The 24161-nt window shown below is 39.8% G+C and overlaps 1 protein-coding gene across 4 annotated transcripts in view; it reads left to right on the top strand.

Moving 5' to 3' along the window:
- The first annotated feature begins 698 nt into the window (after positions 1-698).
- Positions 699-24161, top strand: part of CLSTN1 (calsyntenin 1) — an 86396-nt gene continuing 62933 nt past the window's right edge. For all 4 annotated transcript variants that reach the window (XM_031962903.1, XM_031962905.1, XM_031962904.1 and 1 more), the window contains exon 1: positions 699-1131. In XM_031962903.1, coding sequence (XP_031818763.1) covers positions 1008-1131 — 124 coding nt within the window. In that variant the 5' untranslated portion in view covers positions 699-1007. The remainder of the gene's footprint in view (positions 1132-24161) is intronic.

Below are 24161 nucleotides of genomic sequence, written 5' to 3' on the forward strand. Positions count from 1 at the left end.
AGGGAACTGGGAGGTCTGGCGTCCATTAGTATTCCGGGAAAAATAAGGGAAAATGCCAGAAGAGCCCGGGATTCAGGCTCTACCTCCAGGCTCCCTAGCAGCCCTGCCTGGGCATCTTGGGCTGCGGGGTTTTCGAGCGCGGGACAGCCCGGAGAAAACCTCCCCCCGGGAGCGGCGCCTTGGGGGAGGGCCCTGCGGGGACACCGACGCCGGCCGGGTGGGCTGGAGCTGAATGGGACGGCTCTGCGCGGGACCACGGCGGAGAGGGGGAGCATGGGAGGGGAGGGGCTGCAGACCTCCGCCGTCCGGGCTAGCGCGATTTGAATGCGGGGTCTAGCCCCCCTCCCCCCTCCCCGGGGCCGCTCTGCAAAGTCCGAGACCCTGGGGGGCGGCCCCGGCCCCCGAGCAACTCGTGAACGGAAGCTGCAGAGAGAGGGTCTCCTCAAGGGTGCTGCCCGCACAGCGCGCGGGTGTTCTACAAGAGGGGGTGGTGGAGGAGGGAAGGCGCTTCCCTCCGCAGTGAGAGCCAGGACCTGCCCGCTCCATCCCTCCATCCATCCTTTCTCCCGACCGCGGGGAGGGCTCCGTCGGGCACGCGCCCCCGCGCGCGCGCCGTTTCCCCCTCCCCTCTCCGCCCATCGCTCCGCCCCCGTGGAGAGCTGAGCTGCGGCTGGGGGGGAGGGGGTGGCGCCGCCATCTTAGAGTCCCGGCCCTGGCCCCGGGAGGCGGGGAACAACGCGGGGACGCGCGTGCGCGCGCGCGGGGGCGCATCGTCACGGCGACGGCGGCGGCGGCGGCAGCGGCAGCAGCGGCTCCTCCGGCGGGACCTCGCCCTCGCCTCGAGAAGGAGTCGGAGTCCGAGCCCGAGTCCCGGCGGCGCCGCGGCCACCCCCCTCAGCCTCCTCCGCCGCAGCCCGCGGGCGGCCCATGGTCGGCGTTTGAGCCGCCGTCGCTGCAGCCCGTCCCCTGACGCTCGGCTCGGCCCGGCCCGGCCGGGAGCCCCCGAGATGCTGCGGGAGCCGCCACAGCCGCAGCCGCGCCGCCGCCGCTGCTCCCCGCCCGCCGCCTCCGCCTGGCTCGTGACGGCCGCCGCGCTGCTCGGGCTCTGCGGCGGGGGCTGGGCGGCGCGAGGTGAGCGCGGGGGCCGGGGCCGGGGCCGGGGTGGGGGAAGGGGCGTGCACCTGGAGGGCGCCCCCTCCTCCCCGCCGGGCGCCGGGCGCGCGTGCACCTGAGTCGGGGAGCGCTGGGCCGCCCGCCGCCCGGGCCGAGGAGGGGGCGGGGAGGGGGCCGGACCCTCCTGCCCGCTCTCCATCCCCCACCCGCCCCTTCCTCGGTGTGAGCGCGCGTGAGAGTGAGTGTAAGGGGCGAGACTGACTGAGGCTAGCGGGGAGTGAGTGTGCGCTGCGTGTGAGCGTCCGTGTAAGGGCGCGAGGCAAATGGCAGGAACGCCGCAGAGCCCGGCTCGGAGCCGCGAGTGTGTGTGTGTGTGTGCGTGCAAAAGGGACCAGATTAATGACAGCCGTAATACGGAGGCAGGTTCCGGGCCGCGAGTGTGCAAGGGGGGGGGGTGAAATTAATGACAGTCATGATGCTACAACAGGTTCCGAGCCGCGAGCGTGTGTGGGGGGCGATGCCAGATTAATGACGGGCGTACGCCGAGGCAGGTTCCGAGCCGCGAGCGTGTGCGAGTGTGCGGGGCTGGGAGATTAATGACGGGCATATGCTGCAGGTTCCGAGCCGCCGGCGTGCGAGGGCAGGAGAGTGGAAAGAGATGTGTAGGTGACGGGGAGATGGGGACGCTGCTCACCTCCCGCCCCTCCCCGCCAGGTGCAGGCGCTTTGCGAGGAGGGGGAGCTGCCGGTCCCGGGAGGGGGGGGGTGTTAATGGTTAGGCTGCCTGCGGGGCCGAGGCTCGAGGCCTTTCTGTAATCCTCTCCCCGGAGGGGCTCGGGAAGATGCCGGCTGGGCACTGAGGTCCCCTTGCACCCGCTCGCCCTGCTGTGCGCGGCCAGCTTTTCTCTGCCGGGGCCTGTTGGAGAGGCGATGTAGGGGTTTGGGTTTGTCTTGTCGATCAGGATCCGCTAGATCCTTGCATCCAAACGGCTTTTTTTTCTTTTAAACTGGGTTCTTATGTAATAGCCATACACTGCTCCCCCACATTTCTTTAAAAGGTCTTCATTTCCTCGGGCAGATGGAGCCAAAGAAAGAGAAAAGGTTAAAGTCATGAGTAAGGTCGACAACTATGGACTTGTCCTGCATTGGAAAATTCCCCAGCTTTCCTCCTCGCTCCTGGCCGGTCCCCGCCCCCCCTTCCCCCAAGTGCTTGGTGCGGGGGTTTTCTGGCGAGATTTTGGATCATGGAAGAGCTTAGATGGCTTGATTCCCTAAGAATGTGGAACTGAATTTATTTTAAAGATAACCTGGCAAATAGCACTTCTTCTTTGGTTGACTATTTGGTTCTGAATCTTTGGCATCGAACCATTTAAATATTACATCCTTTTCTGATATTGATAGATCTTGCGAAGGGAAAGCCTACTTACGCATTGCAGATATACCACTGAATACATCTTGTAACGGCAAACATCTCTTAGGCTTTGGAGCAAACTGATCCAGATGTATTCTGTAGAAAGTACTTGAAACTGATGATTCTGATTCTGGAATGGCTGTTTAAAATGGAGGAGGAATTTTTGTACCTTTTAAAAAGTAAATTGAATTGCAACTTATCAGAGTTATCGATTCTTTTTTTCTTTTCTCCTGGGGCTTGACTTATTGGATGGAGAGTATAATATTCACAAATTAAATGGCAGAGGAGATAAAAGACATCTTTTGTTTCATGTTCTTTTCAGAGCGTTGAAAATTATAAACTGCACATTTTATTCACATCATGTCTCAAACATTGACTGTCATTCAAATTTTGTCAACTAAGTATTTAATTTTTCTTCAATTTACAATATAGATTAGAAAAAAGTTACATTAAAACTAAATTTTAAATATTAGTCAGACTTGAAAACTTAACCAATATATTGTCTTATTTTGAATTCTCTTGGGAAATATTTTACAGAATTTTTTTTTTTTACCTTAGGATACTGTTTTAAAATGTTAGGGCTTATTGTCAAGCTTGTGAAATATTATGAAAGCAAATTAGTATTTTGGGGGCATTATGACTTTGTTGTTTTAGCAATATTGTTTCTGGTTGGCTAAAATGTTTTTTCCTTAAGAAGTTTGCTTACTTACCAATCTTTTCTGTAAATTAGTTGCTGTGACTATAGAAATGTATTTTGATATGCATTTCCATTCTTGAGCATTTTATTTACTTTGGGCTTGCAGACTATGAAATTGTATCCACAGAATTGCATAATATAATAGTTGGAAGGGACCATCTAAGTCTACCCTATATAAATGGTTACTGGGCTTTTTCTTGAAGACCTCTGTTTTGCTTGAAGACCAGACCTTGCCTCTTGCTTAAAGAGTTGTAATTATAAGGAGATTTTTTCACACAGCTTAAATTTTAACATATCAGTTGTTCCCACTCATGCCCTCTTCCACATAATAACCCCAGGAATCCTTGAGTTCATTTCAACTCCAGAAACACTAATTGCTTATGATATACCATTTTCTGAGTCCCCAAGGACAAGACCTGAAGTGTAGCTACCCTAGAGGAGGAACTATCATTCTGTTGGGAGGATACAATATGTACTTCATTCAAGAGAGAGCTCTTCTCCTGATTATTTCTCCTTGGGCTCTTCCAATTTGCCTTCCTTTCTTACCATACTGAGATGTGGCCAGAACTGAAATCAGTAGCATCCCACATGTAGTCTGATGCAGGATGCCCTGCTTCCCCATTATGCCTTTCACTGTGGTCCCAAGACTTTGCTATCTGTTAGGGCTTTGATGTAATTAGTGATCTGTGTAGTTTGTTTTTTTAAGTCTTCCAAAAGGACAAATCACTTGCACTGCCTTTCCGCCTTCAGTTTATTAGGAGACTAATGCCTCATGAAATGTTAATAAAAGTAAATCACACACAATATCATTTCTAACATGGTTTTTATGTTTATGGGGACAAATTATAATGGTTTCCTAATGTCAAAAATAAAAAAGCTTTATTTCTGGTAATATCTGAACTTTTCATCTCTGATAATCTATTCTCTTCTGGTTGGAGGAGTGCAAGTACGTGGATAATTTAGTTTCCAAACCATTGGTTCTAGGCCAGTCACCATATGACAAAATGCTGAACAGAAGGATGAATTGAATATTAAAACACTGTACTTTAACAAGTATTTGTCATTTTGTGAAGAATTTTAAATGTCAGTTTTAGTTGTGATTGTGGTTCTGGAAAAAAAATTTAAGTCTTCTATAGTTACTGAACTGTGAACTACAGAATTTGTGGGTAAGACATATTCTGAACCCCAGTTTCAGACATTTCCTAGCATGTTTTAAGTATAGCCACATACCATATTTGGTTATGGTGATGATAATAATTGTATTTTTGGCTCATAGCTATATAACGTTTCAGTGTGGATAAAGATCTTTCTTCACTTCAACTCTCCAGAAGAGGGGTAGCAATAATAAGTATTACTCAATAGTCCCATTTTCCTGAGTAGCCCCCTTGGTAGCCCATTATACACCTTTGGAAACTGAAGCACAGGGATAACTTCTTGTTAATGGTCACACAGTTTAATAAGTGTTAGTGGGGACTGTATCCCCAATCTCCTGACCTATTTTCAATTCATTTTATCATACCTTGATGCCCCTGCTAAATTGTTTAATAAATGCTTGGTGATTATTAGTTGAGTGGTTTTTTTTTTTTTTTTTTTTTAGTGACAGAATTCTTTGCTTTATAATTAAAATTTTAGGAGAACCTTAGAAGAAAATCTTTAAAGAATTTTTGCTATAAGTGGTACCAAAATAACACACAGACAACGTGTTGAGAACGATGCAAATATTATAAATAAGTGTTTTGTAACTGGGAACAATATTAGATATAATAGATAACCTGGTAAAATGATGCTTCATAGCAATTTGCATTTTTTCCTTTTATTTAAGCCAACATTTTGGGGGGATGGGTTTATTTCATTTTCCCCTCATAAAATTATAATTGTGTTGTAAAATATGCTGTGTTTTTTAATAAGTGCCTTTGGATTTATCAGAATCGCAAAAATTTGGTACCAGAAGATGATTGACATTCAAAGCAGAACCCTGGTGTTATTTTTATAATCAGTCTTAGTTATTAACAATGTTACCTTCTTAAGGCTTCAGAATTTTTGTTTGTATCTGATATTTTATAATGGATGTTGTCATAAAATTAATTATAGGAGACAGAAAGAAAAGCAAAGCTCAGGTAATTGAGATGAATTTGTGATTTCATCAATGGGAATATTCTCTCCAAAGATACAAGTTGCAACCCTTTTATACCTGACTACCTTCCTGTGGAACTCATATCCAAGTCTTCTCCCATTCCCAGGGGGTTGCTCTTGGAGCTCCACCTAAGGTGCTGGAGGTCTTTGCCTTTCTTTTGAAGTCAGGGTACAAATGGAGCACATAGGATGTTCGATGGTAGTGATCAACCCCTCTTTCCCCCCATGCATTTCTTTGATAAAATCCTTCATTATCTCACGTGTTCTCTGTAGTTATTTGTAACATGATGCCTGATCGTGTCTACCATTCCATTTCCCTATTGCCTTCAGTAATTTTTAGTTTCTTTTTTTGGAGATCAATATGACTTGAGTTGCAGAAATACAACAACTTAAAAAAATGATCTCATAACCTATGAAACAAAGAAAAAGCAAAGAAAAAAATTTAAGCCCAAACTGTGTTATTTTTCAGGCTTTCTGCTAAGAAAATCAATTATGCAATATGAATTATTTGGTGCTTTGGGTGATTGTTCCTAGTCAGAATGCCTTGTCGCATGCTCAGTTTCCATGAGTCTCCAGTAATTCTTTGCATTTGCTGATCACATATGTTATATGTTACTGAGGGCCAGATTTGTTGGTTGTGCTCATCTGATCCTACAGCTCTTTATTGAAATCCTTAGGCTGCTTTGCACAACTTCAGGAAGTTTTAGGGTGCAGTTTGAGTAGTGATGATTTGGGAGCTGTGTTCTCCCCTTATCCTGTGCCCCACTTTAGAGGGGAAGGACAGCATACAGGTCAGTGTAGGAGGGATAAGTATCTGGACTAGAAGGGGGGAGAGTGAAGAGAGACTGAAGTTACAAAACTTGGCAACTGTCTAAGAGTGGGAGTGGGTGACTTAAGAGTCTTTAGGTTGGGAAGTTGGCTGATAGGGAAAATGATTGACAGAACCAGAGAAGTGAGGAAGGAAGAGGGGTGGGTTTAGGGAGGAAGATAGTGACTTTTGATTTGTCCATGATAAGTTTAAGATAACCTATGGAACGTCTGGGGAGAAGCATGGCACATAGGTGAGAGATGACTCTTGGTTATGAGATTTGGAAAGCATCTGAATAGAGTGGTGGTGATGATGAAGGAGGAGAAGATGATGAATATAGCTTGCATTTATTAAGCACTTCTTGTGTTCTAAGTAGTTTATAAGTGCTTTACAAAGATAACCTCATTTGATCCTTCCAACAACTCTGGAAGGAAGGTGATATTATTATTTCCACTTTACAGGTGAGAAACTTGAGGCAAAGAGGTTGTGTAATTTGTTCAAGGCCATACAGCTAGAATGTATCTGAGGTTGGATTTGAATTTTTATCTTTTTGACTCCAGGCCCAGTCCCCTTGAGCACTGTGCCACCTTTTTGCCTATTTGAATCCATAGATGTTCATGAGTTCATTTCATTGATTATTTTTACTACATAGTACTATTCCATTTCTTTCATATGCCATAGCTTTTTCCCCAGCCGTTCCCCAGTCAATTGGTACCCATGTTGTTTCTAATTGTTTCTAATTCTTCTACCACCAAGTGTAGTGTTCTGAACATTTTTGTGTAGTTTGAGCTTTGTTTCTGTCTCTTACTTCCTTGCCCAATAGTGGGATATGGTGTTGAAGAGTATGGAAAGAGCAGTCTCTTTTCTTGTATAATGATTCCAAATTGATGTTCAGAAGCATTGGATCAATCCATAGTTTTTCCATTGGCCGACCCCATTTTGAGGGTCATTTTTACCCCTTTTCATGTGAATTAAAACCTCAGAAGTTTAAATTGCATTTCTTTTATGTTAGTGATTTGCAGCATGTTTTCATGTGGTCATTTATATTTGGTAATTCTTTTGAAAACTTTTCCTATCTTTTGACTGCTTCTGTATCCGAGGATGACTCTCATTTCTATGCAATGACTAGAATAGACATCATATACTTCAGTGATAGCTGCTGAGTTTTTTCCTTGTTTAGGGCATATTCTTTGTTTCAGATAATATCAAAGATGAGGAGCCCTTATTCACAAAAAAAGTCTAAGAAGCTTCAGACAGCTATAGTAGTTACTACAAATACCGAATAGAAAAGTGATTATATTCATGATATATTCATAAAGATGTGCACCTAGGGGCATGAGGGCAGCTAGGTGATGTAGTGGATAGAGCACCAGCCCTGAAATCAGGAGGACCTGAGTTCAAATCTGGTCCCAGCTGTGTGACCCTGGGCAAGTCACTGAACCCTAATTGCCTCAGGGGGAAAAACGATGTGCACCAAAAATGCTCCATGATTTCATTTACCCAAAATCTTACCACTTCCCTTAATGTTATATTTTTAATGATGGTCTCATGTCTGTCACAGGTGAACGAGGATTGAAAGTTTGATTTGATTGCTATTGTCTTCAGTTTAAATTGATATTTAGAGAGAGAGAGAGAGAGAGAGTGAGTGTGAGTGTGAGTGTGAGTGTGTGTGTGTGTGTGTGTGTGTGTGTGATCTCTTAATTGCAGGAGGCAATTCCTTTGGGTCTAGTTCCCACCTGGATTCTTAGAATAGGAAAGGAAAGCGTGATCTGGGTTTGCTGAATTAAGTGGAAAGCATCATAGTCCTTGTGACAGTTAAGGAAAAAAAACATGGTATTGACAATATTGGGAAAACTAAAAATATTTCCTTCTGCCAAGCTTATGTTTGTCATTATCTGAATGGCTTCCTTATTTGTTTGTTTATAAAAATATGTGAAAGAATATGTTCCTGGGAACATATTCTCATGTCTCTTTAAGTCGTGATCTCAGTATCATGAGAACACTATCCATGATCAGGAATTGTAATCCAATTGTAGCCTGTGGATCTGGGTGAGATGTTTTAACTTTGGGGGGAGGTCTCCTTTATGGACTAGTCTATAAAGTGAAGATGAGCATACTCTGCATGGGCTGTGCTGTGCTTGTGTATATGATGAAAGGCAGAGGTACAGCTAGTGTAGACAGCAAGCCACTTGGATTTCCTTTTGGAAATTCTATAGAAGTTTCTGTAAATTTGTAAGAACTTGTTAAATTAAGAGTTGAATGAGATTGTAGAAGTAGGGTGTTAAGCTCTGAAGATCCTTTAGCTTTCAAAGTTAGTAGGGGGAATAATCCCATCTTCTACTCTCATTAATGCAGATTTCAGAGATTTCTATAACTCTCTGGGTTCATTATTAAAGACATTGGGCTTATTAAAAATGCTTCTTTAATTGTAGTTACAACAACTTTGAGGAAATTTTAATGGAAAATACAGACATTAATACTGCACTTAATGTGGAGTTTTTTCAAACAGGATTTTGTTGTCCTTGTTAACATAATTTGTTTGACTCTGGAGACAATGGTAAAGAAAAAATAAAGTAATTATGACTGATATTGAATGTTGCAATCTAATACTCTAGTGAAAACTTGATCAGAATATGTTTCTTTTAGGAGGAAAATAAGACAGGAATCTTTTGAAAGAAGGAACTTCTCAGAGTCATTATTGTATTCTATATGTCAGTAGATCATCAAGCATTATTGAATACTTAGTGTGCTCCTGATCTCAACTAGTTTACATTCTATGGGGGAATGGAGGAATTATATTGTATAAACATATATATATATATATATATATATATATATATATATATATATATATATATATTTCTCATATGCAGTGTATGTGTACTAAATGAATAATATAGATTAATTTGTCTTAATTTTGACCCTGAGGTGCTATTTCATTAAAATGATAATTTAGAAAAAAATCTGATTGTTACAAACAAATTTCTGATAAACCTTTAGGGGAACAGAAGTCCATCCTAAGAAACATTCTAGTGAAGTTTTGATAGTCCAATGTCTTTTTGAACCTTGCATTTTCTAATGCTCTGATGACATAGATTAGTTCAATTGGAAGGATCAACATTGCTGTTGGGAAAAGTTGGGATGTTTTGGAAAATTAATTTTGAATAGATATTTTTTGTTTATAAAGTGCTGTTTTCAGATGGGTTTCAAGGACATGATTGCCATCAATGAATAGATGTTGTATTTTAGCAAGTGGAACACAGCATTGGATGAAATCTGTTTGCCATATGGTCTGTTCTTGATGGTAGGAGGGATGGGGGGAAATTAAAGTCAAAATTTGTCAAAAATTGTCAGGGGATGAGACACACCCTTTTGGTTCACTTACTGTAGAATACTTTGGGATGATTTCTAAGAAGCACAATATAAAAATATATTCCTTTGGGAAGTCTTTCTTGAGCCCTCTAGTATATGTTCTGTCCTTCAAATTGTGTTGTATTCATTTATTTATATGTTTTATCTCCTCAATAGAATGCAAGGGATGGTTTTAGATTTGTTTTATGTTCTCATAGTTTAACATGGTGACTCCCACATAGTAGTAAGTGATAAATACCAGTTTGTAGAATTGGATGTCATGTTTTATTAATGTGGTTTAAGATTGAATTAGCTTTTTAGGTGACCATTCTGAATTTTTGATTCTCAATGGAAATTTTTCACCGAAATTACTCATAAGCTACATTTTCTCTTTCCTATCTATATTTATGCATTTGATTTTGGATTTACCCTTATTAGATTTCTTTTGCTTAAATTTACATGAGTTTCAGTGGACCTAGAGTCTTTTGGGCCCTGATGCTAACATTCAGTCTGTCAGCTACTCCTTCTGGCTTTGTGTCAGCCACAGAATTGATAAACACTTTGCCTCTGGTAATTTTAGGGATATAGATGAAGATATATTTCCTTAAGTACGTTTGGTCATTTATATGCATTTTTATCATCATTTTGTTCATACCATTGTATTATAATAGTCTGTTTTTTCAATTACTTGCCTCAGAGTGAACTTTTGTGGTATGAGCTAGATCTATTTGCATTTCCGGTAGTGACCCTTGGGGTGGCAGCATGTTGAATTTATCTTTGGATAGGCCAACTAAAATGTTTCTTTATTCCTGTTGAAGATTAAAGAGGGTGGATTATTTCTACTTAACTATATTGGAAGTAGATATTCAGTCCTCAGGAATAAGAATTCCTGGCTTTGTCAGAAACTGGATATGCAGAGTATTTGGAAGGCATTGCCAGTTGATGATTTTTGATTTTGTTGATTAGTTTATTTTGTGTGTGTTCATTTTTGGGTGATTTGTGTGATTTAATTGATTTAAGGAACTCTCTGTGAGGAAATTCCCTCTATAACTGTCTTTCAATTTACAGTCTTCAAAAGTTCCTTAGATTATTGGGAGGTTGTGCCCAGGATCACACATTGCCAGTTATATATGGCAGATTGTAGTTAAACCCAGGTCTTCCTGAAGGTGAAACAATGGTGGTTCTTTTTCTACTAATCATCTCTAGTTAGTTAAATGTAGTAGGAAATTTTCAAAATCTATTTTTATGATTCTATTTCTCATGTTTGAGCTACTTGAAATTTGCTTTCTTTTACATTCATATGAATGTATGTTTTGAGAACTGTATATGCGCAGAGTTTTTTTTTTAAAGTTTGATACTGTATACTGAAATGAAGAAAATAATGCTTTTTCATTTAACCCATTTTAGACATAGTTAAGGACTGTGATGAATTTCTGCTTAAGTCCCTGCTCTCAAAAGCTTATGAGGTGTGTAAGGGATAGAAGTGAGGTCACAACAAATACATTCTTAAGTACATAACTGATAAACAGAGTCATCAGGTAGGGCCTTACCTGGGCTTTGAAGAAAGCTGGAGATTCTTCAGGATGAAAATGGAAGAATCAGATCCAGAAAGGGTGGACCACTTATATAAAAGCACAGCTAAGATGGAGAGAGCCATTAGATTAGTCTGACTGGAGCAGAGAGTGTATGAAGGAGAATACGATGAAATAAGACTAGAAAGGTAGGCAGAGCCAGATTGTAAAAGGCTCTCAATGCCAGAATGAGACTTGTGTATTTTTTCTTAGGGGTACTTGGGAGCCATTGGAGATTTGAGAGTGGGACAGTGACAGGGTCAGATCTATGTTTAGGAATATCACTTGGGTAGTTTGAGGAATGAATTGGAGAATGGAAACAAGGAGAAGAATTGGGGGAGATTGAAATAGTGTACACAAGAGCTGAGGAGGGTCTTAACTGGGTCAGAGCCTGTGTAGAGTTCCTGAAGTGAGGCCTGAAGTGAGAGACGTTATGGAGGCAGAATTGTGGGGTTAGCTGATTAGGTTGGAGAGGGGTGTGAAGGGAAAGGGAAAGTGTCAAGGATGGTTTCAAGGTTAGAAACTGAGCTTGCTAGGTAACTGTTAAGGGTTGTGTCCTCAACACAAATGACGTTTGGGAGAAAGATTAGGAATTTTGTTTTGTGCGTGGGTTTGTGGAAGCATCGAGGACTTCCATTCAGGTATTGCTAAATGTCCTTCCTTCTTGAAGAGGACCATGGTGTCAGGGAGGTGATGCCATGCTATGCAAGTGAATTAGATTGAAATGAGGGAGGCTGGGCAAGGTCACCTGCTCCCTTATCCAGAGCCCTCTGGGTCCAGTGGCCAGAGAGAGATCAGGACCCGAGAAGATCCTGGATGAAATGGGAGAGCTTGACCTTTTTAGACAAAGGTCTTTAGCAGACAACATATATTCAAGTATAGAAGGATGTCCAATAGACAGTCGATAACAATAGGACTGGAGTTCAGGAGAGATTAAGAGTAGTCATCTCTATAGTGATGATAATGAACCTATCCATGGGAATTGATGGTGTACCAAAAGCAGACTTTATTTAGCTTCATTATTAATTGTTTAGTTAGGTACTGACAAGCTTTCAGTATAAAACTGTCACTTTGTTATCTTCTCTTTGCTCCAGCCTCTGAATGGGATATATGATAACAATAACAATTAGCATTTTTATATCTTAGTAGCCTCAAGGATGAGGTAATTGTTGTCTGTGGTGATATGTATCACTCTCTTGGGGAGGATGGCTTGTAAGTGGTTGACTGTGACCACCTGCACTTGTCAGGATACTATTATGTTATGCTTGTGGAGTTAAGTACAAATGAAGTAGTTGAAATCTTTAGCTACTCCTTAATCCATTTTGTCATTAGTTTTAAACAATTAAAAATAACTAATAAAATTAATTGGAAAATCTGAAAATCATCTCCTAGCTCTGCTCACCCTTGTGGTAAAATGATTATTTTTAAATTATTTTTATTAAAGTTTTTTATTTTCAAAACATATGCTTGGATAATTTTTCAACATTGACCTTTGCAAAACCTTGTGTTCCAATTCCTTCTCTTTCCACTATCCCCTCCCCTAGATGGCAGCTAATCCAATATATATTAAACATGGTAAAAATATATATTAAATCCGATTTGTGCATACATATTTATTCAATTATCTTGCTGCAAAAGAAAAATCAGGTCAAAAAGGAAAAAAATGAGAAAGAAAATAAAACACGAGCAAACAACAAAAAGCGTGAAAATGCTATGTTCTGTGGTTAAATTATTGAAAGACTTATAATTGATGAAAAAGCCAACAGTGATGAGCAAGATGCCTTTGGTGATAGCTAGCATTTATAGAATATTTTTATATTTGCAAGGCACTTCATGTCAACTCATTTGATCCTCACAACAACTTAGAATGATAAGTGCTATTCTCTCCACTTTACAGATGAAGAAACTGAAGCTGAGATATTTTGAATTGCCTACTAGGATCACACAGCTACTAAGTGCCTGAAGCAGAATTAGAACATAGAGCTTCCTGATTCCAAGTCCCTAGTTCTCCTAGCATGCCACCTGACTGCAGTTATTAAATAGACAATATTTTGGCTAAGAAATTCACTGTTTGTCTTATATTTTGACTTCGATTTTGTTATCTTCTCTATTAGATTATGAGTTCCTTGAGAGCAGAGGTGGTTTTTTTGCCTTACTTTGTATCCCTAACATTTAGCCTATTACCTGGCACCCAGTAGGTACTTAATAGGTGCTTGTTGACTTTCCATTTGACAATCGTTGATAGCTCTTATAAAAGACATTTTTATTTAGCAAAGATTTAAACAAATTCCATCCCAAAGTACCTGAAATCTTTTTTACTTCTTAACTAACAGTTATTTAAGAAGATTCTTCTGAGAATCTTAGAATGGGATATAAATATTAATTTGATTGCAGAAACTGGAGGTACTTAGCCTGAAAAAAACTTTGCTGCTGTCTATAGATGTATTAGGAATCATTGTGTAGATAGGCCAGCTTGCTCTACTTGACCCCAGAGGCCAAGAATAAGGAGCCAGTGGTTAGAAGTTGTATTGTAGAGAGGCATATTTCGACCCTATACCATAATGAAAACATTTTTAACAATTAGAGCTGGCCAGAAGTGGAATAGATTGCTTTGAGAGGATCACCTTTCACAGCAATCCAAGTGGAAACTGGATGTGGATAAGACAAAAAAGATTGTCTTAAGTCTAGATGGGACTTTCAGGTTCTTTCTGATTCTGATTCTGTACGATTTGGGGAGTACATGGTTTAAACATGTAGCATTACAAGCAGATTTCTACTGGCTAGCCCATGTGAAGATTTTTCTTAGTTATTGCCTTCCCTTTTCTTCCCACAACCCTGGTTCATAAGTTATCCATAGTGCATTTTCAAGCCAGTCTTCTTGAATACAACAGAGACTGTTTTCCTATAGGTGTGAAGTTATGAAGCTACCATAAATTCCATACCAGTCAATCAACAAGATTTCATTGAGCACTACTATATGTCAGGGTACTATGTTAAGTGCTAGAGATTTATAAAGAAAGGCAAAATAGTCCCTGTCTTCAAGGAGCTTCCATTCTCATGTTATTAGAATAAATATAGGTTCTGGGCTCACTCTGCCAACCTTCACTAATCATTCCCAAATTGCAGCTGGTTACTTCTCCCCTAAGAGTTTTGAGAAGGTGAGTATGCCTTTCTCTAGTACAGTTGCTTTCATTCAGTGTCTCCCTTCCCTACAATATCAGTTACCACAATAGCAGCTAATAACTCAAATCAGTTAATCAAATAGTTATTGTTACAGAGGGATATTTACTAAGAAGATATAGTAAAGCCAAAAATATTTAAAAAATTTTAAAACGTTTAAAATCAGGAGCTCACTCTTCTCAACCACTTCAGTTCTGGGGACAGTGAATTTAAACTTAAAATAGTGACCAGTATTTTCCCCTCTAAACTCTAATTCTTTTATGGGTGGGGCAGAACTCATGGACAAATAACTTTTTCTTGCAGGATATATCTCATCTGAGGTTATTTCACTATAGACTAGATCAAGCCAATACTCATTCACTTAAGATCAATCAGCAAGAAATCTAACAGATAAATAAGCTGCAATGTTCATGGCCATACAGAATGGCTCAGGTGGGGAGGTAAGGAGATCTGTGGCAGATTATCATCATTGCTCTCTCTTTCCCTATCTGGAGGTTTACAATCATTGTTGGTTGTTTCATCATTAGACAAGGAGATTGATTTCGTCTATTCGGGCCTTTTTTATTCATACTAATTTCTGGTTCAGCAGCTAATTAAAAGGCTTTTCATTTTAACAGGCAAAAGTCACAATATACTGACATGTTCTCAGAACTGGAGAGGGCCCCTCAGTTTTGTAGTCTTATACATTTCTAGAAGCAGACTAGGCCTCCCCATGGATTGGTACCAGACAAAGCATATTGCGTGTACTCTAAGACCCTCACTGGCCATTCCTGTCAACATGCGCGTGTACACACACAGGCACACTCGCACACACATACACACCTGACCCACTAAAAAGGATTCTGCAAAACTAACCAACACAGCAATATGTTGAAAAAATTCTGCTGGTACAGGTAATGTTCACCTCTCCACATCTTTGAAAAGAAGCAGGAAAGAGGCTTTCTCATGTCTCTTCACTGGTGCCAAGTTTAATTGTTATAATTTGACAGCTTCTGGCTTTTTTATATTTTAATTTATTTTTTCTATAATTATTTATTTTTTGAGTATATATATACATAGATATATTTTATTAAAGCCTTTTATTTTCAAAACATAGATATGGATAATTTTTAACATTCACCCTTGCAAAACCTTGTGTTTCAAATTTTTTTCCTCCCTTATTCCCATCCCTTCTCCTAGACATCAAGTAATCCAGTATATGTTAAACATGTGCAATTCTTCTATACAGATTTCCACAATTATAATATGGCACAAGAAAAATCAGATCAAAAAGGAAAAAAATGAGAAACAAAAGTGCTAGCAAACAACAAAAAGTGAAAATGCTATGTTGTGATTCACACTCAGTTCCCAAAGTTCTCTCTCTGGGTGTGATAGCTCTCTTCATCACAAGATCATTAGAACTGTCCTGAATCACTTCATTGTTGAAAAGAGTCACGTCCAGCAGAATTGATCATCATATAATCTTGTTGCTGTGTACAATGATCTCCTGGTGCTGCCAAATCACTTAACATAAGTTCATGTAAGTCTCTCCAAGCCTCTCTGAAGACATCATAGTGATCATTTCTTATAGAACAATAATATTCCATAAAATTAATATACTATATTTTACTCAGACATTTTCCAACTGATGGGTTTCCACTCAGTTTCCAGTTTCTTGCTACTACAAAAAGGGCTGCCACAAATATTTTTGCACATGTGGGTCACTTTCCTTCCTTTATAATCTCCTTGGGATACAATACCAGTAGAAATACTGCTGGATCAAAGGGTAGCATTTTTTTAAAAATATTTTTATTGATTTTTTTATGTGAAGATCACCTGCTCTTCCCCTTTATACTATTCCTTTCTCTTCTCCCTTTAAAAGTATTCCCTTAAAAAAGAATAGGAAAAGAGGAAAAAAATTTTTTTAATTCTCAGTAAAATAGGTCAATATATTGAAAAAGTCTGATGGTATATATGTTGTATTGTAGTATTGTAGAGTCTGTGAACTCACTCTTAAGAGGAATGGAGGGAAGTATGTTCTATCTTTTCTGTGGCATTCAGTTTTTTTTTATTATATCTTTGTTTTCTTCTTACTTCATTTAGCATGAGTTAATATGTCTTTCCATGCTTCTCAATATCACATTCATTGTTTCTAACAGCACAATAATATTCCATTATATTCTGTCTTTTAATTTATTAGCAATTTTCCAGTTGATGGATACCTACTTTGTTGCCAGTTTTTTGGTACCATGAAAATTGCTATTGCGAATATTTTGGTGTCATTATAACCTTCTGTTTTTGTGATTTACCACTTTTAGATATGTTCCTAGAATTAAAATCTTTGAGTCAAAGGGTATGGACATTTTGGTCACTTGCTATAATTCCAAATTACTTTTCAGCATGATTGCACTACTTTAGTCTTGCCAACAGTGCAATAGTGTATCTTTCTGTAAACCCTATGTTAACTGTTCCCATCTTTTGTCAACTTTGTAAGTTTTCTTAGTGTGAGATAAAGCCTCAGTTTTTAAATTTTTTTTGATTGTCATTCCTCTTGTTAGTAGTGATTTGGGGGGAAATAGTTTGTAGTTCTTTCAAGAACTATTTTTGTACATATGTTTGTATATTCCTTGATGATTTAGCTATTAGAAAACATATGCTTGTATAAATTCTTTGATGCCTTAGCTATTAGAAAACAGATTTTGGTCTTTACTGTGTTCTTGTATTGCCTATATTCTGATTGTCAGACCCTTATCAAATATATTTGATATGAATTTTTTTCTCTACTTGATCATTTTTGTTTTCCCAGTTTCATTACATATTTCATGTAAAAGTTTTTCTGTTATCAAAATTATCTTTTTTTGTCTTTCGTTATTGGCTTTTGTTCCTTCGGCATTCACCTTATAATTATAACTATGAATGTATCTGGATCTCTTTTAATTTCTTTTTTAAAATGTGGTCTTTAATGTTGGACATATATTTTTGGGGGCTTCTGTGCCATATAGTATAACATGTTGGTTTAACTCTATTAACTGCTAAACTACTTTCCATTCTTTCCAGCAATCTTGTCAGATGGATGATTTTATGTTTTGGGGTTTATGTTCTAGATGATTTTATGTTTTGGGGGTTTATCAAACATTGTGTCAATTATTCCTAATTCTTCTCTGTCTTCTCTGTTCCATTGATTTGTTTTTCTATATTTAAAATTTTACCATCATCAATAGTTTTGATAGCAGTATTTATACTGCTTTATAATGTAGTTTTAAAGTGCTGTTATACCTTTATTCTTTTTTATACTTTCTTTGAATACTCTAGATATTTCAAATTAATTTTGTTATTATTTTATCTAGCTCTTTAAAGTATCTTCATGACAGTTTGCCACAGTGCCAACTTTGTAAACTTTGAAAGTATTGTCATTTTTATTACATTAACATGGCCCAGCCATGGGCATTGGATATCTGTTCAATTAAGGGTTCTTTATTTCTTCAATGTGTATTTTTGTATCTATAGTGGTATAGTGTGTGGAAGATTGACTCCTAGACATAAGTGCCTGCTGTGTGTCGTGCACAAAACTCCATGTGGGAGATGCAAAGACAAATGTCAAATACAGTTCCTGCTGTAAAGGAATGTTGATTTTCAGGGATGGGGGAAGAATGTGCCTATGTAAATATATATGATATATACCCCAAACCAAGAAGATCTCGGATTACTTTGTAACTGGAAGGACCAGGCAAATTCCCAGATGATGCTGGAGCTACCAAGAACTGGAGGAGGTTCAGGTGAGGGGAAAGAATAGTCCAGGCATGGAAGACAGACAATTCAAAGACAGGAAGGTGGGAGAGAGATCCTGTGTGAGGAGCAGCAAGAAGTCCACTGTGGTTGGACAGCAGCAGAGTGCCGAGAGAAGTGATGTGTGAGGCTGGAAAGTGCCCTTTGAGTTAGCCTGAGCTGCATATATCTGCAGCAGATGCAGAAGCTAAACAATAAGGTGGGCTTAGGAGAAAGTCTGGATTGCATTTAGGAAATTGCACAGCACTTTGAATAATATTGAGCTAGACCTTGAAGACTATTTAGGAGTCCGGTAGATGCAACAAAGGGAAAGGTCGTCCTACAAGGCTCATACCTCCTGAAGCATCCCTGATTTATCCAGCTGAAAGTGATCTCTTCTTTACATTTTCCTGGAACAGTTTTCCTTTTCCCCTCTTATGTGCCATTTTGTATTATATTTGCTTTTGGACCCTTTGGTATCTTCTTCAGGAGATTGTAAGTCCCTTGTTGACCAGATTTGAGAATTGGGATATCTTTGACCATAATGGTAAGGAGTGTTTCCAGAGGATGCACCTTCCCAGGATGATGGCCGAGGGTACTGGAATGGAGACATTGCTGTGCCCAAATGAGTTATTTGCATTTGAGATGCTGGTCAGGATGGGGATGGTGATTTGACTTGCCTAACACATACATGATGTCTCCTGCCTCTCCCTCAGGATGCTTCAGATATGCTGACTTGCCCTTTCTGTGAGTGACCCATTTTTTGAATGATCTAGTGCTCCTAGTACAAGGAATTAGATTTGGCCTCACAGTAATTATTAAAACTTGGTGAGATGAGACCTACCCCTTCTCTTTTGCTTCAATTTTTGTAGGTTGATAATGCAACATGAATGACTGAAGAAGCATTTTTAAACAGTACATGGGAAGTATTGGGCTAAGGCAGAAGTGAGGCAGTTCCTGCCCTTAAGGAGCTATGACATGGAGAGTGGGTAACCCAGGAAAGGAATGTTTATTTGTGAAGTTATAGGGAGAGTCAGTGGAACAATAAGACAAATGATTGACTCATTCTGTCTAGAAGCAGTGGTTTTAAATAAAAGATGGAACACTGGCATGTCTGGGGAAATGGAGGGAGTAATGGAAATAGCAAGAAAATGCCTGGGGAGTCTACTGGTCCCCACCAATCAGGGCAGCCTGGCCCTCTGATAGGATTTCCGAAACTCAGTAGTTTAGTTTCTTGAGGGCCGTGAACTCTGAAGATCTGGTGTGGGAAGTAGGGAAAATTGGGGGGGGGGGGAACTGGCTAGCTTGAAGCATTGTTGATACCAGGCCCTCTGGTTACTTCCTTGAGCTTTCCCTTCAATTATCTTCTTTTACTTTTTTCCCCTAATTTTAACCTCTCCTTATGCCCTGCTTCTCATAAATGTTTCTCTGCTTGGTCACTGATGAACACTGATTTAGCATTTGTTGCTAAATTGAATGGCTTTTTCTCTATTTATGACTTCTCAGTAACAGTATTTGTCATTGTTGATAGTCGTCTTCTGGATTTTCTTCTCTCTCTCTATTTTTGTCTCTCTCTGTATTTTTTGGAGTTTTGTTCTGTTTTTGGCTTTCTTTTGATTAGAAGGAGCCTTCTTAGTCTCCTTTAAGTTCATCATGCATATTCCCTGCCCTTACTGTTGGGTGTATTCTAAATCCATTGAGTTTTCATCAATCTGTGCACCTTTTGAGTGATAGCATCAGTTTGTGTGGATTTACCAATTACTTCCATGAATATGGCTCCCATGTCAGCATAGGAGCCCCTCTCTCTTTTCGGTTCCATCTTGCATCTCTAGCTGCCTGCCTTTCCCTTGATGTCCCATATATATCTTAAACTCAACAGAAAGCAGACCTTGTTACCTTGTAATATTTTTTCCTTAATCTGATAGTTCTGAATTTTGGCGACACTATTGCTTGGAGTTTTTATTTTAGGATCTTTTTCAGAAGGTGTTCAATGAATTCTTTCAATGCCTATTTTCCCTTCTGATTCTATTACCCCTGGACAGTTCTCTTTGATGATTTCCTGTAAAATAGTATCTAGGCTTTTTTTTTTTTTTGTTACCTTTCTTATGACTCCTTCACCTGTCTTTTTCTCTCAATTCACCTTATAACATTAATCTGAGCCATGCTTGAACTATTACAATAGCCTCTTTACTGTTGCTTCTTCATCCTAACATCTTCCATATGGTTGGCAAGGCTAGGCAACAAGCATTTATTGAGTGGAGCCCTTTGCATGCCAGGCTCTGTGTGAAATTGGGGATGTAAGCAAATGTAAGCAAAAAGGACAGCCCTTGCTCTCAAGGAGCTTACTATCTAATGAGGGTAGAAAGCACACAAGAGGAAGGTAGGAAGCCTGGAAGTACTCGGGGGAGGTGTGAAGTCAGATGAGTGAGAAGCACAGGTGGGGAACGAAATGATGGGTGACTGAGCCCTTCTAGCAAATGAAGGTACCAGGAGGACCTCACCAGAGGGAGAAATGGTCCAGCATGGCAGAGAGACAGTTGAGGGTGAGAAAACTGCAGAGGATGAAGGATGTTCTAGAGTCAGAGTAGATGTTCCAAGATGAGGAGTTTTTAGGTGTCGAGGAATGTTCCTGAGGGAGACAGAAATGGAGGCCTGTTGTAGAAGTATGGAGTTTCTTTAATGGAGTTCCTAAAGCATAGGCCTAACCAGCTTATCCTTCTGCTTGCCCCTAACCTCCTGTTTCCTTTAGGATAAAATACCAATTCATCTGTGTGACAGTCTGTCTCACTTGATCTATTCCTCCTTATGCACTCTACACTCCAGCCTCACTAACTGGTCTGTTGTTGCCTGTGCACTCTTCTGACTATCTTTACCTTTGCATGGATGTCTCTAAGGCCTAGAATGCATTCTGTTACTTCTTGGAAACCCTGAGCTTCTTGGAAGGCTTAGCTCAAGTGTCACCTCTTACAAGAAGCTTTTCCTGATTCTCCTATTTGTTAGTGCTGCTGCTCTCTCTCTCCCCCATTCATTATGTATGTATTGTGTATGTATTTTGTGTTTACTTCTTAGTGGAAATGTTGTATCCTCCTAGGACAATGGAAGCTCCCCAAGAATAGGGACATGCCCAGTTTTGCATTTTTGTCCTCATTGCCATAGTGCCTGATACATTGTGCTTAATAAAAGTTGATTGAAGGAGAAAGTTGAAATTAGGCTGTTTTGAGAAAATCCGGGGGAAGAAGGTTGAAGAGAGTAGGATAGTGAAGCCCACCAAAGCAGAGGTGGAGATAATCTTGTCATTGGTATCTACTCCACACTACTTGGGACAGAAGGAAGAAATGAACAAAGGGAGTCACTCAGAAGCCCGCCATAGTAACGAGGAGACCAGTTATCCTGACATTTGTTGGGGCTCTGGATCTGCAAAGCAGACCTTCTAACGATTCTTGACTTATCTCCAAAATGTGGAGGAAGCATCAAGGCAATAGCTGTTCTGGGCCTGATTGTCACAACTGTGCAGGAATTGATTTCTAAAGAAGAAATGATGGGGACTTTAAGGAGAAGTTAACTTTCCATTTTAGAAGTTGTGATAAAGGAAAAGAGGAAATGTAGTGTGATAGGCACTTTAAATTTTTGCACAACAGATTTCAAAGAATTCAGAGAAATTAGGGAGGATCTTGTGAACTAAAAATCTACAGGTAAAGTTTGCCTGGAAGGGTTAGGAAAGTAGCAAGAATGAAATACCAAAGATACAAAAAGGCAGTTTTGATGAGGAAAGGAACAGAATATGGATGGGTACACAGAATGTAGTAAAAATTTAGATTTTATAAACATATGTAGTGAATAACTCAGACACATATAGAAAATGTGCCAGACTGAATCCTGATTGGGAAATACAACAAAAAAAAGTCATTTTCCCAGCCCAGTCAGCATAGTGAAACAGATAGCCAGTCTCACAGGCCTCACAGATCCTGGCCAGTAGCATGCTATATGGAGCATTTCATTGTAGAAAGAGGCTGTATCCTGGGGCAAGAAGTCTCACATCCAGCAGAAAGCGACCAACATTTGTGTAGGATATAGGAATAGGTACCTTCTGATAATTCTATTGCTTATTCTCTGGTTTGGGGTCATGGATCCCTGATGAACTGAAGAGGGATCTATACAAACAAATGAAAGGTTGAGGAGAGCGAATTGACACTTGAACCTCATTCTTATTTGAACTGGTCCAGGGGAGGAGAGAATACATATACATAGCTGGATACAGAAATATATATACACACACACACATATATATATATATATATATGATATATATATATATACAGAAATATGTAGAAATGTATATAGAAATACTACACAGGAAAGTAAGAGAAAAGGAGGAGAAAGAAAGGGAAAATAAAAGGTAGAGTCCATTAAGGGAGGGATTATTCTTAAAACAAATTCTAAAGGATGTACAAAAATATTTATCTTTCTGGGTGGCAAAGAGTCGGAAACGGATCACTTGGAGAGTGGCTGAACAAGTCATGGCATATGAATATGACAGAATATTAGTGTCTAATAGGAAACAGTAAAGGGGATGATTTCAGAGAAACTTGGTAAGAATTGTATGAGCTGATGCAGTGAAGTGAGCAGAACCAAATGAACACTTTGAGTGAGTGACAACAATGTTGTGAAGACATACATCTTTAAATGCTTTGGGAACTCCAATTAGCATAACAATCAGTCATGAATACAGACAACTAGGGATGAAATATTGTACCTACTTATAAGGTAGTTATATATACCTATAAGAGAGAGGAAAGAATTCAGGGTCAGGAAACTTTTGGAGGATCACGGAACATTATTATTATTTTTTTTTTGCTTGACTATGTATGTTTGTAACCGGGGTTTTCTTTTTCTTTTTCTTCCTGTGGTGGAGGAAGGGGGAGAAGGCAGATTTTTTGCTGATTAAAATTTTTTTAATTTTAAAAATACACGAAAAGAAGATGAAAGTGAAGGAAAGTAATGGGGACGGAATATAGAGTTGTTACATGGTCCTGTAGGAATAGTATCAGGAATACTAAGGCTCAGAATAAGCTGAGATTGGCAGAGAAAACTAAGTATAATAAAGAAGTTTTTTTCAATGGCTATATCAGTGAACATAGGTGAATTAAAGAAAAGATAAGACCATCTTCAGGGATAGATTTGTCCTGGATGAGTTACCTGATTGTTGGTGACCTTTGAATGATCATGGAAGATGGGAGAGACACTATTGAGAAAGGTAAATGGAACTCCAAAATTATAGACCCATTAACTTGACTTTCATTCCTGGCCAAATCCTAGAATGTATTATTAAGGGGCTGGATGAGGAAGAGGTACAGGACTTCATTGAGAAGAGGCCATGGTAGCTGCCAGGCCTGCTGGGCAGTGCTGTGGATGCCCTCTAAGCATTGAGGATTACATGCTAGGGGAGGAAGTAGACAAGCTGGCGAGTACTCAGAACAAGGCAGCTAGGATGACGCCACATGAAGAAGGCAGTGGAGTGTTTAGTTCCAAGAAGGTCTAGGAGAAAGGGGGCTATTTTCAAGTCTTTGAAATGTGTGATTAGACTTGGCTCCCGAGAATGAAGCAGAGCAATGAATAGAAGCAGCAGAGGTGGATTTGGGCTTGATGAAAAGCCAACTTGCTAACTGAAGGGTCCAAAAAATATGTTCAGCTGCCTCAAGAGGAGGCAGATTCCCCTTCCCTGGCACTGGCTTTAGTTGGTCTGGATGATAATTGTCAGGAGTGTTATAAAGGAGATGAAGGTAAACACCAAATAAAGTGGACATTTCCATTTAAAAAAAAACAAAACAAAACCCAAAAGAATTGTGCATCATAGTATATTATGTGCAGCTCCATTAGCTATTAAAATATGACATTTAGAAGTGTACCTTTTAAAGCTATCCTGCTGTCTGATATTAGTGTTCTTTGCATTAAAATGCTTCAATGATATTTCCCCCCCTCTTTTTTTTGGGGGGGGGGAGCTGTTTCATCCTTACTTCCTCTTTCTCTATTTCCTCTCCTTAAAAAAAAAATTGAAAAAGCACGACATTCATAATGTAGATTCTTGTTCAATTGTGGATTTGACTTTGTCAGGGATTTTTAACCTAGGGTTTATGAACTTGTTTAAAAAATATTC

This window comes from Sarcophilus harrisii, chromosome 3, assembly GCF_902635505.1.
Source record: "Sarcophilus harrisii chromosome 3, mSarHar1.11, whole genome shotgun sequence".
In the NCBI taxonomy this organism is placed as follows: Eukaryota; Metazoa; Chordata; class Mammalia; order Dasyuromorphia; family Dasyuridae; genus Sarcophilus; species Sarcophilus harrisii.